Consider the following 13,220-nt stretch of genomic DNA (forward strand, 5'->3'; position numbering starts at 1 on the left):
TTCCCCCCGACGCTGCAACCACGAGAGGAAGGCTCGGGGGGTGCGGGGGAGGCTCGGGGGGTGCGCGGGGCCGCGGAACCCCCGCGGGGCGGGGCCGGGGCGCGGCCGGCAGGGGGCGCGCTGTGCGCGGGCTTAAGAGGCGCGCGGGGCGGCGCGCGGGCGGCAGAGCCGTGCGCGCGGCAGAGAGGAGCGGGCGCGCGCTCCCGGTCCCCTCACAGCCACTTGTCCCCGTCCCCACCCCAGACATGGCCAGCGGAGGGCTGCAGCTCCTGGGCTTCGTGCTGGCCTTCCTGGGCTGGATCGGCATCATCATCAGCACCGCCATGCCCCAGTGGAAGATGGCATCCTACGCGGGGGACAACATCGTCACGGCCCAGGCGCTCTACGAGGGGCTGTGGATGTCGTGCGCCATGCAGAGCACGGGGCAGATCCAGTGCAAGGTGTACGACTCGCTGCTCAAGCTGGAGGGTAAGTCGGGGCTTGGGTGGTGAGGGGGCCGGGGCTGCCCGTCCCGTCGGGACCGTCCCCTCTTCCCCGGTGCCCCTTCAGTCGGGGCTGGGAATTCCAGCCCCGTGGGGTCGCTACCCCGTGGCGGTGTCGGTCGCGTCGAAGCTCAGCTGAAGTACCTGAACTGGCGGTGCCAGCCCTGTCGCACGTCCAGTGTCCCGTCTGCGCCGCGTCGTGCGTGTGTCGTCCCTCCCACCCATCCTAAGAGCTTGTCGCGGTGGGGGTGCTGTTGCTGTCGGGTCTCACGGTCTCTGTCCCGCTGGAATTACGCAGCCTGGCCCTTTGGGGTTGAAGGTGCAGGGCTCGGGGTCCCGCATCTCTTTGGTGACGCTTCGTCCTGTCGGGGGTCGGATGCGTGTCTCTTGGGGTCCCCCCGTGCGTTCCCCGCCGGAGCTGAGGGTGACTCTACAGTGACTGTCTTTCGGGGCACCCTGGGCAGTGCCGCCTCTCCGAGCGCGGGCGATACCCGGGCAGGGAGCCGGGCACGCCCCGCAGCCCCCTGCCCGCACGCCGGCTGCCCGTTCACACCACCCACCCCCCCCCAAAGAAAAAGGTCCCGGGAGGTGTAGGGTCAGATCTCTACGTGTGTTCGGGAAAGCGCCGTGTTTGTGAACAAGAGCTTTTGGCTGTGGAGGTTTAGCCGAGGACTAAACACGGCTGAGAGGGAGCAGAGTTCAGCAGCGGGGCCGGAGTGGGCTTTTAGAGTACGGGTCCTGTTTGCCTTTGACTGTTTCGGTCTTTTGTTCTCTGGGAAAGTCGCTGCTGTTCCCGTGGAGCTTTTAAGCAGAGGGCTGTCAGGTGAGCTGGCCTCCTGCCCAGGTAGCACTGCCTGCAGTTTTTAGGCAGACCAGTCAAAGTAATCTTTAGTCTCTTATCTTGTCGTGGGACGGTAAAGCCATTTCATGCAGACAGGAGGTGTAGCCTGGCTGGCTGGGGTGTCACTCGGGGTGCTCACGCCGAGCTGGAACCCAAAGTGAGGGCTGTTTCTAGAGCGCTGGCGAAGAAAACTTATGCCGACACCCAAAGGGATTTTAAAAAAGTATTCCTTTCTCAATATCCCTGGCCTCATCCCTAGTCCTGGAACAGCTTCATCCCTCCATAATTAATAAAATAATAATTACCACCTTGGTCACCTTCTCTTTCCCGAAGGATTGAGCAGGCAGTTTCACCTAAACCGAGGCCTATGGGGAGTGTCCCCGAGTCCGATTACCACTAGCCCTTCCTGTGTGTCACGCAGTGAAGTCGGACCACCCCCGCCCCACTTTCGCGGCCAGCCCACGTCAGTCCATCCTGCTCCCTTGCCCCGAACGCCCGTGGGCCCTGCAGAGGTGCGGATTGCTCCCATCGGGATTGCTGCGCACCCACTTGGCACTCGCGGGGTGCGGGGCTGAGCTAACCGGGGCAGGGCTGAGCACACAGTCCGGGATGCTTTGAGTGGTAATTATGTGTAAGCTCAGCATCAAGCCTCTTATCTCGCACTGGGGGTGGGGGGCGAAGGTGCCAGCAGGGCTGAGGAATCTCCATCCACCCCCTGGATGGGTTGCGAAAGGTAACCTTGCCTCGGGGGCTGTGCGCAGCCCATTGTGCTGTAAATGAGACCTGCCTGCGGAATCAACTCCGGAACCCGCCGTGAACAGACTCCCAGAAACCTGCCCCAGGCCTTCCAGACCTGGCCCATTCATGGTTGAGCACCGAAACCAGCTGCTCCCCTCACCTTTGTCCAGCGAACAACACAGGCTCTTCTCTTTTACGGCTACGGGGGAGGGAGGTGCCAAGCACCAAGGCTGAGCTCGTAGTATGTGTGCCACCTTTTGTGTTCTCGCCTTGCCCCTGGCCCTGCAATTCAGCATGCTTGAAAATTCCCAAGAAACAGGGAGGTCGCAGGGGATGTCATTGGGAAAATCAGTGAGGGCTGGCGAAAGGGCCGCTCGTTTTTTCCGGTCCCTCAGCTTAGGTTGTGCCTTTCCCGCTTGAAAGCAGATCGTGCCTGGGGGTATAAACGTTATCCCATTATCTGCTGTTTTCCCTCCTGGTGTGCCTTCAAGGTTTTACAGCCACATAGGCACGGGCAGGGACCAGCAGCGCTGGTTTGGGTGGAGATGAAAAAAAAAAACAAACAAAACAAACAAAACAAAACAAACACACACACACAAAAAACAACCAACCAACCAAGAACCAAACCAAAACCATCTATACCGACAGCTGCACCCTGGCATAGATGCAGTGGAGAGCTCCCTTACTGCATTTATCTATATTCTGGTGAAGGTGGAAGGTGGGACAGCTGTGTGAGCAGAACTTCTGCCCGGCCAAGCTTTCTGCCAGAGCTTCACATGTCAGAGCTTCGTGAGCTGATGGGAGAGGCTCACATCTGTAATTACTTTGTCCCCGTAGAAAGGACTGAACCTTCTCACACCTGCAGTAACTCATGGTTGTGAGAACACTGAAAGGCTTTGCCAGCAAACTTTTGGGTATCTGGTAGCTGTTGCCATTCCTTAGGATGTGTCAGTGTTTGGCTGCTTGGACCGATTTTGCATGGCAGAGGTGGGGTTGGCACAAGCTGATGAGCACCATTAATCAAGTGAGGGGCCTCAAGCTTCCCGTGTGGGCACACTGCTGGAGTGCACCCATGCTGGCACTTCTCCCGCAGCTGTGTTCAGCTGAGGGCTTATGTCACTGCTCCTATTCAGGCAATAGAAAGGCTGCGTTTTGCTGGCTTACGTGAAAAGCAGTGCGTGGCCACACGCAGACACAGAGGCAACAAATGCCACCCTTGCAACGAGGCTTTGTTGCACAGCCTCAGCATTGTTCTTGTGGCCCTCCAGCATGGTCCATGGAGCTTAGCTCAGCTTTGTGCTCCTCGGGGTCTCAGGGGGATGGTCTCAGACAGGAGGATGTAGGGCTCCTCGTACCTGTCTCTGAAACATTTCAGCCCCACCTAAGCACATTCTCCTGTTCTGAGCAGAGATTGTTCTGGGTCCTGTCTAGGCTGTTTTAGCTGAAGATACTCATCAACCCTGTTTGGTTTTGCTGGGAGAGGTTCTGTGCTTGAGACAAGCTGAGACTCATCTATCACTTCATCACCAAACCTAGTACATCCACAATGAGCCTTTGTGCCCTAGCCCAGAAAATAAACAAGGGTTTGAATACCCTCTGGGTCAAGCAGCATGTGAAATGTGAAATCTTCCCTCCTACACCTTTACCATAGTGGCTCAGCCCATTCCAGGAGCTGGGGAAGAGAATGGGTGGGGGGAAGGAAAGGTTCATGCTCAGGTTACAGTAGCTCAGCGGTGATGGTAGGGGAGTTGGGAGGATGGCCCAGGGAGGGACAAAGCATGAGGGGCATGTGTCCAATTCTCCATCTTTAGATCTGGAGTAAGCAGGTAAAACCTGCTGGTATCTGTCCTTTCATGTGGGTTAAGGGTTAATTTGCTACTGTGTTTCTCAATCCCTGTTCCTTCCTCATGAAAAATCGTGATTGACTGATAAAACAGTCTCACTTGTGCTGGCTTTGGGAAGGTAGAGGGTTACTTGGAATGCCACCGAGGCTGTTTGTGTGCCCTGGTGCCTCTGCAGGAGGGGATGAGAGTCTGTTGCAATACACAGGCTTTATTGCTCTACAAGCAGCTTCTAAGCAGCTTTAGTAGCTGGTGTTACTATGTGTTACTAAATCTCTTGGTAAGGGAATTTCCAGGCTTCGTGGGAAAACAGGCTGCCCAGGTCTCCTTTGACCAGGAATCTGGAAATGGTGGCACCATGTGCTGCTTGTCTTAGCACCACCCTTTCTCTGTTAGTGAGTGTAGGAGGATGCTGAACCTTTCCTGCTTTCTGCAGGAGTACAAGGCCACAGTCATATACTGAACTTGCTGCTTTTGCACTGGACATGCAATGAGGACTTCCCACCTTTCCCATTTTGTCAAGAAACATGACTCAAGAGTTACTGTCTTGCATAGATTCCTCTGTACAGTCTTCTAGACTTGTGGTGGGGTGCTTTGAAGGTAATGGGTATGCAGGGTGGGTCTTTGCAGGGTCTGGTAAGGGGGTTAAAAGCCTCCAAGCCATTAGTAGCTTTTGGGTGCAGTGAGAATGACTGCAAGTGAGAGAGATGTTTGCTGGCCACCTCTGAAGCTGAGATCACAACAGTAACTTTCACATGCTGGCAGGGTGGACCAGCAGGATCTCGGATCCCACTCCTTCCAGGGGATCCAGCGTTCATAAACCCTGGTGGGAAGGATTTGAATTTGAAGGCTGCTGACTGTTCTTGGAGGTGGATGGTATAACGTGCTTCCTCCACTGCGGAGCTGCTTGTAACTCCCGGGGAACTTCCCTTGCAGAGATTAGAGGGAGCTGCACAGCATCTGTTTCACTGGTTTTCTGTCATCAGTTAGTTGCATGGAGGCCCGTGGGAAGGGAAGGAAAAGTCCATATTTTAAATACAAGTAAGGCTGTCAATGAGCATCCCTATCAGAGAATAATCTGCACACAGAGCCATTACAGCAATTTTGCATTACAAACAGGCATTACAAAAATCCCATGGCACTTTCCCAACAGCTTTTCTGTAGAGTTAATTACATAAACAGATTAAATAAGGAAATTTGATGATGGAAAAAAGCCCTTAAACATCTGCAGGTGAAGTACTTTTGAAGTATTTTATATATATATATTTATATACATATATATATATATAACTAAGCAGTTACCAGCAATTACTTTTGTGTCAGTTGATGATAGTTGTGGGAAGGAAGAAGTAGGCTTCAGATAAATTGTATCAAGTAGTTTGTGTCCAAACCCACTAACAATAACTCAGGACTGTTTGTTGGCACGTTTTTAAAACAAGTAGGGTTTATTATGTGAAACAGATATGAGCTGCAGCAGCATGTTTGTGAACTTAAGTGGTATTATATGCCTTGCAGAATACACATTTGTTATTAACTGTTAACAGTAGTTTTAAGCCTCTGTTCTTCACTCCTAGCTGCTTTCTTGCTATAGGCTTTTCAGGCTGTGTCTCTCATTACTAACCAGCAACAAAAAGGCTTGGCTTCAAATACTGGTCAATACTGGTTTATATTTACAAAATACTGTTGCCATCTGACAGCTGTTGTTGGGTGCCAGGCCAGTTTGTCTCACCTTGTACAGGACTGTTTTTCCCCAAGGGCTCCTGAGACTGCCTGGGCTTTCCTGTTGGTAAGACAGTTGCAGCAGCAAAGAGTGTGGGGGAAATCCTGATGTCTCTCTAATATGGTAGAAGTCATAAAATTAAATTGCTGTGGAGTACTTCTACTTGCTGTCGGTAGCCAGTCCTGTTTAGCAGGTCAAGACAATAGTATACTTGTATAAGTTTGGATTTTTAAAGAACCTGGAAAGGCCCATGTGAACAACAAAACTATTATTAAACTAGCTTTCCCAGCCTCTGGATGTGCAGCTTCCATTGACAACATGGCTGTTAATGTGTAGTTAATAACTAGTAGCTTGTGTGATGATTAACTGTGGTCAGTGCACTGCACACATTGCAAAAGTGGTAGGAGGACAAAAACGCCGCCTCCCAGCCTGTGCTCAGAGCACAGGGCGGGTGGAGGGTGGTTGGCTAATACAGCCATGTCACATTACAGCTTCTTGGGATAAAGGAACAGTATGTTCTGCAAATGCTTCAACCTGTTTTTCTGCCCTACTGCAAATTTCCAAAATGCTTCTGTCCTCCTATGCCACTGAGCTCTGCATGAGGAGGGGGTGAGGGCACCAGGAGATGTTCCCCCAGGCTCTGCTGAGAGGAGGCAGCTCTGGGAAATGCTCACAATGCTGTGTTTTGTTCAACTGTTTCTGCAAAGCTATTGTGCCATGGCATGCATCCAGTTAATACTTACACATCTTGAGATTTTAGCAGGTTTCATAGCTAGGTCTTCAGAGGTCATAGAAACATTTTTCAGCATTTTCCCGTGTTTGTTCCTTAGCATCGTGTTTGAAGGTGAGAGGTCTCTTCCCACCCTTTCAAGTAGTATTCTAGTTTTTAGAGATAACATTGCCTGTTTCCAGCCTTATGAAAGAACTCTTTCAAAACCCTCTCCTATAAAGTAATTTCTCATGCAGCAAGACTGAGCCCAACTTACTGTAGTCTTGATAAAACAGGTTTGTCTTATCTCTGCAAAAAATACCCTTTCCCATGCTAAGTAAAAATAGTATTCAGCCATTCAGCCTCTTCAGAGTTGCTGCAATAGGCCACAATTTAGCCTTAAATGTATGGCAGCTGAATTGGCTGTCTGGGTGGTAATTTGTCAGCTGAAACCTTTCTGAAAGTTGGCATTACTTTTGTAAGATAGAAATTACTTTTGGAGTGCAATCTCTAACGTTGGAGATAAATCAATTAAAAACGAGTTTGGATACTGCTGTGGTGATTTATGCTTAAGTGACAAATGGCTTTGTTAATGGGTTTCTGCAATCAGTGCAGCAGATGGGTTTTGATTAACACCTGGGTGGTGTGGAGGCGTGTCACCTTCCCCTTTAAGGAAGCAAGAGATAACATTAGCCAGGATGATTGAGTTACTTTTTTCCCAAGAAAGCCGAGACTCCATTTCATCAAAGTGTCACTTCCTGTTGCTCTGAATATTGCCTTTTTATTGTATTATTTGTAACTATTTTCATAATCTGTTTACAAAACATAATCTATGTGAAGAGGCAGATCCAGAAAACTGGAGTCTTGACAGCCTAGTGTCGGTGTGTGTCACAGGAATTTTCCTGCACAAGCGGTCCTGTGGGGCAAAGTGTTGTAAAGAAGCTGCAGAGGATGGGTGTGAGCCTTTGCTCCCCTCCTGGCCAGTGCCAGCTCTGAACTCCTGAGTTTCAGATTGAGCCAGAGAGCCCATTGTTGAATCAGGGACTCAGATGGGTTCACATACCAGCATTGACTGAGTGTGAAGTTGCTCTGTTATAGGCTTAAGTCTTGTAATTTCCAAGCCTGAAGTGCTTTGCAGAGCGCTTGCAGGAGGCAGTCAGGCTGTTTGAAAGGGTGAGCTCCAGACTTGGGAAAGATTCTGGTGATAGTTTGCTAGTAGCTGTGTCACTGCTAGATAACCTTCTGTATCAGGGGACACTTGTTGCTGCCTTGGTTACAGCGTGCTCCTGGGAGCTTATTCCTTTTATTAACCAACCCTGTTTGTTCCCAGATCTTTACAGGACTGTATATTAAAATACATACCTTTCAAACAAACCTGATTTGCCAGACAATAAAGCTCAGGCTCTTATTTCACTGCTAGTCAGATGTTTTGTCACCTGAGGTTTTTTTTAGTAATGACTTAATTTAATTATTTTTATTCTTTGGTATCAAGAAAATACAAATTCAGTAACTAACATTCATAGGGTTAGTGTGTCTACGCCTTCAGCTGAGTCCATATAAAACCAAATCTTGGATAAAGTACATCAAGTCTGTCTTCTGAGAACTCAGGCAAATTCAACACTTGCAGATGGGAGGCATCACCCCATGTTCCAAGTCTTCAAAAGCACAAGAGGCTCTTAAAGCATTTGAGTCAACTAAGCCAAATATTTTAGGTAGAAAACAACCCATTTTTCAATTGGCTGGGAAAATCCTGTTTTTGTTGCAATTGCATTTTTGTACCCTCTGGGATTCAAACGGAGAGTTTAGCACAAAACAAAAATCTAAATCGGTACTTAGTTATTTGTATTAAAGGCAGGTTTTGGAAGTGTTGAACAGTAAAGGGGCTTTGCCGTCTGCTGTGGGACTATTCATATGTATGGCACTATTCATATTAAAACGTGTGCTTAAGTGCTTTGTCAAGGTAGAGCCTAAATCTGAATACTTCTTTTGATAAACAGATATGTCCTTCCAATTGGGATTCAAATGATCAAGGAAGAAAAGATGTCTGAGGGCAATTCCCAGGTCATTTCCTGCAGAAAGGCTGCATGCCCTTGTTTGCCATGCATTTTAGAAAAGGCTGAGAGTCCTCTGATCTTGATGCATGACAGTGTTGAGACCAAAGCTAAAAAGGAGTGTCTTGTTTGGATGTATCCAGGGAATAGGAGTATTTTGACACATGATTACCGAGTCAGCAATTTGAATTCCTATTTGTATTTCGAGTTTTCTTTGTGGTAACTCAAATCCTCATGTCTTCCAGGCAGTCTGCAAGCCACGAGGGCTTTGATGGTGGCTGCAATACTCCTGGGGCTCGTGGGTTTGTTTGTTGCTGTGACTGGCATGAAATGCATGAAGTGTATGGAAGATGACCAGGTCAAGAAGATGCGGATGGCTGTCTTTGGTGGGGTGATCTTCGTCATTTCAGGTTGGTAACATACAGATGCGCTTAGTGTTAAATGTGCTATTTCCTAGATGGCATTTTGGTCTTAGCAGACTTTGGCACTGTTGCTCTGGCTGCCTGAGGCATCAAATGGGTCTGTTGGCATTAGCATTACACTCTCTCTCTATGTGGACTTCATGCCTTCAATATCTGTTAGCAGAGCTGCCTTTGACCCTGCTTCAGTGAAAGGCTGTCAGCAGTCCTGCTTTGGGTGCAGTGTAACTGTGGGGGGACCTCAAATCCTTTCTTAGCTTTTCTTCCAGCCAGCACTAACTGGAACAGCTCAGAACTGCCCAGGGTAGCAGCAGCTGAGCCATTAGTCGCGATGCTGATTCTGCTGCAGGCATACTTTTGCAGTGATTTTATTGTTTTTTCTTAAGCCATGACATTGTGTTCCCTTTATGTGCAGGTCTGGCAGCATTGGTGGCCACATCGTGGTATGGCAACAGAGTGGCTCGGGCCTTTTATGACCCTTTCACCCCTGTCAACACCAGGTACTGACCCTTTGGGTATAAGACATTACAGTTTAGTGTGGCAAATGCTCACAGGGCTTAGTTTTGAGTAGCAGCAGCTCAAAAGAAAAAGGAAATTTTCTGAGCTAACTGGGTTGGCTTCAAACTGTGCAGAAAGAGTTGGGACCAGATTATCCATGTGGCTTTTAGGTCTTGGCTTTCTGTTAAGGCAGCGTCACTGACAGAGACCTGACTGATGTGACTTCTACGATTTTCTTCTACTACTGGTTTGCACAGAGCTTGGCCTCAGTTCACACCCTGCACACTTGCAGCTGTGTGGGGTAACCCAAAATACTGGACTAACCTGATGTTGAAGGTCTGGATTTGAGGGTCAACAAAGTCTCAGACTGCTCCAAACTGCTGCCTTGCAGGAAGCCATGTCCATCCCAGTTTCTGCTTCCTTCTGCTTTGTGTGAACATATTACTACGAGTAATACCTCTGGATCACAGTGTTATTCACTTTCTCCCTTCTTTCTCCCCCAGATTTGAGTTTGGGTCAGCTCTCTTCATCGGCTGGGCAGCTTCATCTCTGGCCATACTGGGGGGATCCTTCCTCTGCTGTTCCTGTCCACGGAGAGAAACTTCATATCCACCCACCCGAGGCTACCCAAAAAATGCCTCCTCCACAGGGAAGGATTATGTATAATAAAACAAAGAAGAGGAGCCACCAGCACTGGTAGTGAAAGCGTTTTGGAGAGGACACTATAATGCCACTGTCCTGAGCAGAGTCCAGGCTCTAGGTTCTGCCTTCCTCTTCTCCCAAAAATGTGTCTATTTTTGTAATCCTCTTTGCTACTGGACATAACTTCTCCTTTCTCTCCCAGCCCATGGAGGCAGGCCAGCCTAGGTTCATAGGTATTGCCACTGGAAAGATGAAACCTCCAAGCTTGGGTTAAGTTTAGCATTTGGGAGTAAAAGGGAAAATGATACTGTTTTTATAGATGGATGTTGGTGCTTTTTTTAGGTTTGTTTTTGGTTTTTGTTTGTTTTTGTTTTTTTTCTAAATAGATGGTAACAATTCAGTCCCATATCCCACTAAGTTAGAGCCCAGTGTGGTGTGTGTAGAAATTAAAGGAACATATATTCTATACAAAATGATGAAACCAATAGCTTAAGGGGAAACATAATTCTGGGGGAAGGACTTTAAATGCAGGAATGTTTGAAGAGATGTAAAATACTCTTGTACTGTCTTATTGGCATCATCTTCAGCACAACACCCTGCTTTCTGTGCAGACAAAGGGTCAGACGCTATTAAATTGCAGTGACTTTACAGAAATCCATGCTGTCCGTGCACATGCTGTTGGCCAAAGGAAGATGAAGTGTAAGGTAGCAACTACAGAAGTTATCAGACTCCCAAAGCAGCTGCAGGTTTGCCTGGTGCCAGGGAAGAGCTCAAAATTGCCTTCTGTTTTCACTGTGTCTCTGGTGGGGCTGTTCCTTAGACATTGAGTGCTGCCAGTGATTTTCTCCTTGTTCCCACCCTGGTAGCTGAGCTTGAATCTTTATCCACTTCTGTGTGTTACAGGTCAGCTTTTAACACTTCTCTCTTTCCTTGGATCATTTGGGCTTAGTTTACTGATCTCTGTTTGCCTTATGCAGCTAGTTGTGTTAAACCAAACTGAATGCACTGCCACTCCCTGATGTTTCCCCAAGGATACCTCACACGCTGCCATTCCATCCTGTATTTCTCCTAAACACTTTCAGTGATGATATGAAGGCAAATTCTAAGAAAACTGATCCAAAGCTTATGACATTTTCTTGTAATCCAAGCTCACCAAAGAGGAAGAAACAAACATTTTAAAGATAAAGCTATCCTTGCATATTGAGTCATATCCAAAAAAAAAAAAAAAAAGAAATCATGCAGTTTATTAAACATTCCCACTTCTTCCCCTGAAACACCCAGTCAGTCACTCGGTGTTTACTTATCCTGGGAGTTAAATGTTGTAATTCCTAGAAGGATGGTACCACCTCTCCAAAGCTCAACCTTTTTGTATAGAAGGAAAACGGTTGCTTCTGACCAGGCTTTATAATTGTGTATGTGTTCAGAGGCATCAGGTCTCTTGATTTCCTTCTGTAGACAGGGAGAGCCTCTGACTGAGCTATGTACCACCGTGGTGTTGGTGGTTTGTACAAGCCTTGTACCTCTGTCTTACCTGACTTTTGCAGCATAAAGTTACTAAAAGAAACCAACCAGAGCATTGGCTTCAGCTTGAGCTGATGTTGGCCTGTACTTGGAGCTGGGTCACATGTCTTCCAGTTCTCCATGGGGAATTGCCTGTGCACAGCAGCTGCCTGGTGAGACCTCTTGTCCTAGGAGGTGGCAGCTCAGGTCACATTAAAGAGCTGATGAAGACTATGCTTTTGTATTTGCATTAGCCCTGAGCCAGGGAGCAGAAGCTTGTATTGGGAACTTGTATAAAGTGTTTAAACAATTTCAATAAATGGACTTTTTTTAAGGAAAATCAGGCTATTACTTCATTTCTTATTTTTGAGCAGAACTTGGATGGTGTGCATGGAAGAGAAGAGTGGGGCTTGGGCTTTTGGGAGGCTGCCTGCCAGGATGGAGCTTGTTTAGCTGTGTGTATCTACAGCAGACATAGGTGGGGACAGATCTTCTGCAGTGAGTCAGGCAGTTGTGGCCTCTGGCAGAAACTCACCCAGTAATCTGCTGTGATTGCAGCCCAGGAACCAGAAGGTCTGCTCCTTGGCAAGGCAGGCTACACCCTGGGTGGAGCAGGAAGGGGTAGGGGGAAGGCAGATGGCTCCCTTACAGGGGGAGTGGGAGCTGCAGGAATGGGGAAGGGATGGAGGGGGTGTGGAGCCATGGTGCTCCCAGGAGAGGTGCTTTGTTTCAGTGCAGTTGTGCTTTCCATGGCTGTATCTGGGTTAGGGTATGTGCAGGCTATGGCTACCTGCATGAGATGCTCTGCCTTCAGAGCAGTGAGAGACCTGCTGATCCGTGTGTGTCTCTTAAGCTCTTATGTGCACCTCCTTGATATTTCTGGGTTAACAGGGCCATGAAGAGATGGGCTGTGGGAGGATCCATTTCACTCTAAAGCCCCTTGGGGAGTGTACTGTGCTTCTGCTAGTTGTGACAGCACGACCAGTTGGGTGTACCTTTTTTGCAGGCCAGGTAGAGAATGGCTCCTGATGGGGATGGTTTCTTCTAACCTGCACTGATACATCCCCAGGGTAGCAAGGTTCTATTGCCCTGCTTCTATCTGCCCTGGAAACCTTTTTCCATTTGCCAGGGCTCTTGTGTTCATCCTTTTCATATTTTAAAGTACTTGTGATGAGAGGCAAACTTTATTTAAAACATTTTCTTAAGCTCAGTCAAGGAGCTACCTCTTCTAGTCCCTCACTCTCCAAGGGCTGTTTGCTTTTGTAATTACAAACAAAAGGAATAGAGCTAATTAGGCCTTGTAAAGCTGGCAAAGCAAAACAGCCAGGCATGTGGCTGGCTGAGTGAGCTTGCAGTGCCTGGAGCAGGCTGGTTGCCTGGCATAGTTTGGGGTCTATGGTCATTCTTATTCCAGCCTGTCAATTAGTCAAGGATTTCCATTGAGATTAATTTTTTCCCATGTTTTCATGCTCTCTCCCTCTCCAAGGACTTATGCAAGTTCTGCTCTGAAGTTTCCTGGGCAGAAGAGAGGAAAGCAATCCCACCTATAAAATGATCAGTAGGACTTCTCAGCAGCTGGCAAAAATTGACCACTGCAGGAGATGCAGATCTGTGTGTGAGACTGGCACAGATGAAGGAGCCAGAGGCTACCTTGTTTGTTTGTTTGCTATACTTTTAATTTGACAAAATTCACAGCCAAACCTTCATTTGCCCTGCCTTTCTTGTGTGATCATGCAATCCTACTTGGCTGTGTTTTTTACAGCCCTTTGGCCATCTCTG

At 48.2% G+C, this 13,220-nt stretch overlaps 1 protein-coding gene across 1 annotated transcript; it reads left to right on the forward strand.

The window, feature by feature from the left end:
- The first annotated feature begins 219 nt into the window (after window positions 1–219).
- On the forward strand, window positions 220–11,781 carry CLDN1 (claudin 1). Its single transcript, XM_027720797.2, has 4 exons — window positions 220–468; window positions 8,628–8,792; window positions 9,217–9,301; window positions 9,803–11,781. The coding sequence occupies exons 1-4, from the start codon at window positions 246–248 to the stop codon at window positions 9,963–9,965; spliced, it is 636 nt and encodes a 211-aa protein (XP_027576598.1). The 5' UTR covers window positions 220–245; the 3' UTR covers window positions 9,966–11,781.
- The last annotated feature ends 1,439 nt before the right edge of the window (window positions 11,782–13,220 follow it).

Source organism: Pipra filicauda, unplaced genomic scaffold (assembly GCF_003945595.2).
Source record: "Pipra filicauda isolate LSUMZ 115617 unplaced genomic scaffold, ASM394559v2 scaffold98_size3848907_pilon, whole genome shotgun sequence".
NCBI lineage: Eukaryota > Metazoa > Chordata > Aves > Passeriformes > Pipridae > Pipra > Pipra filicauda.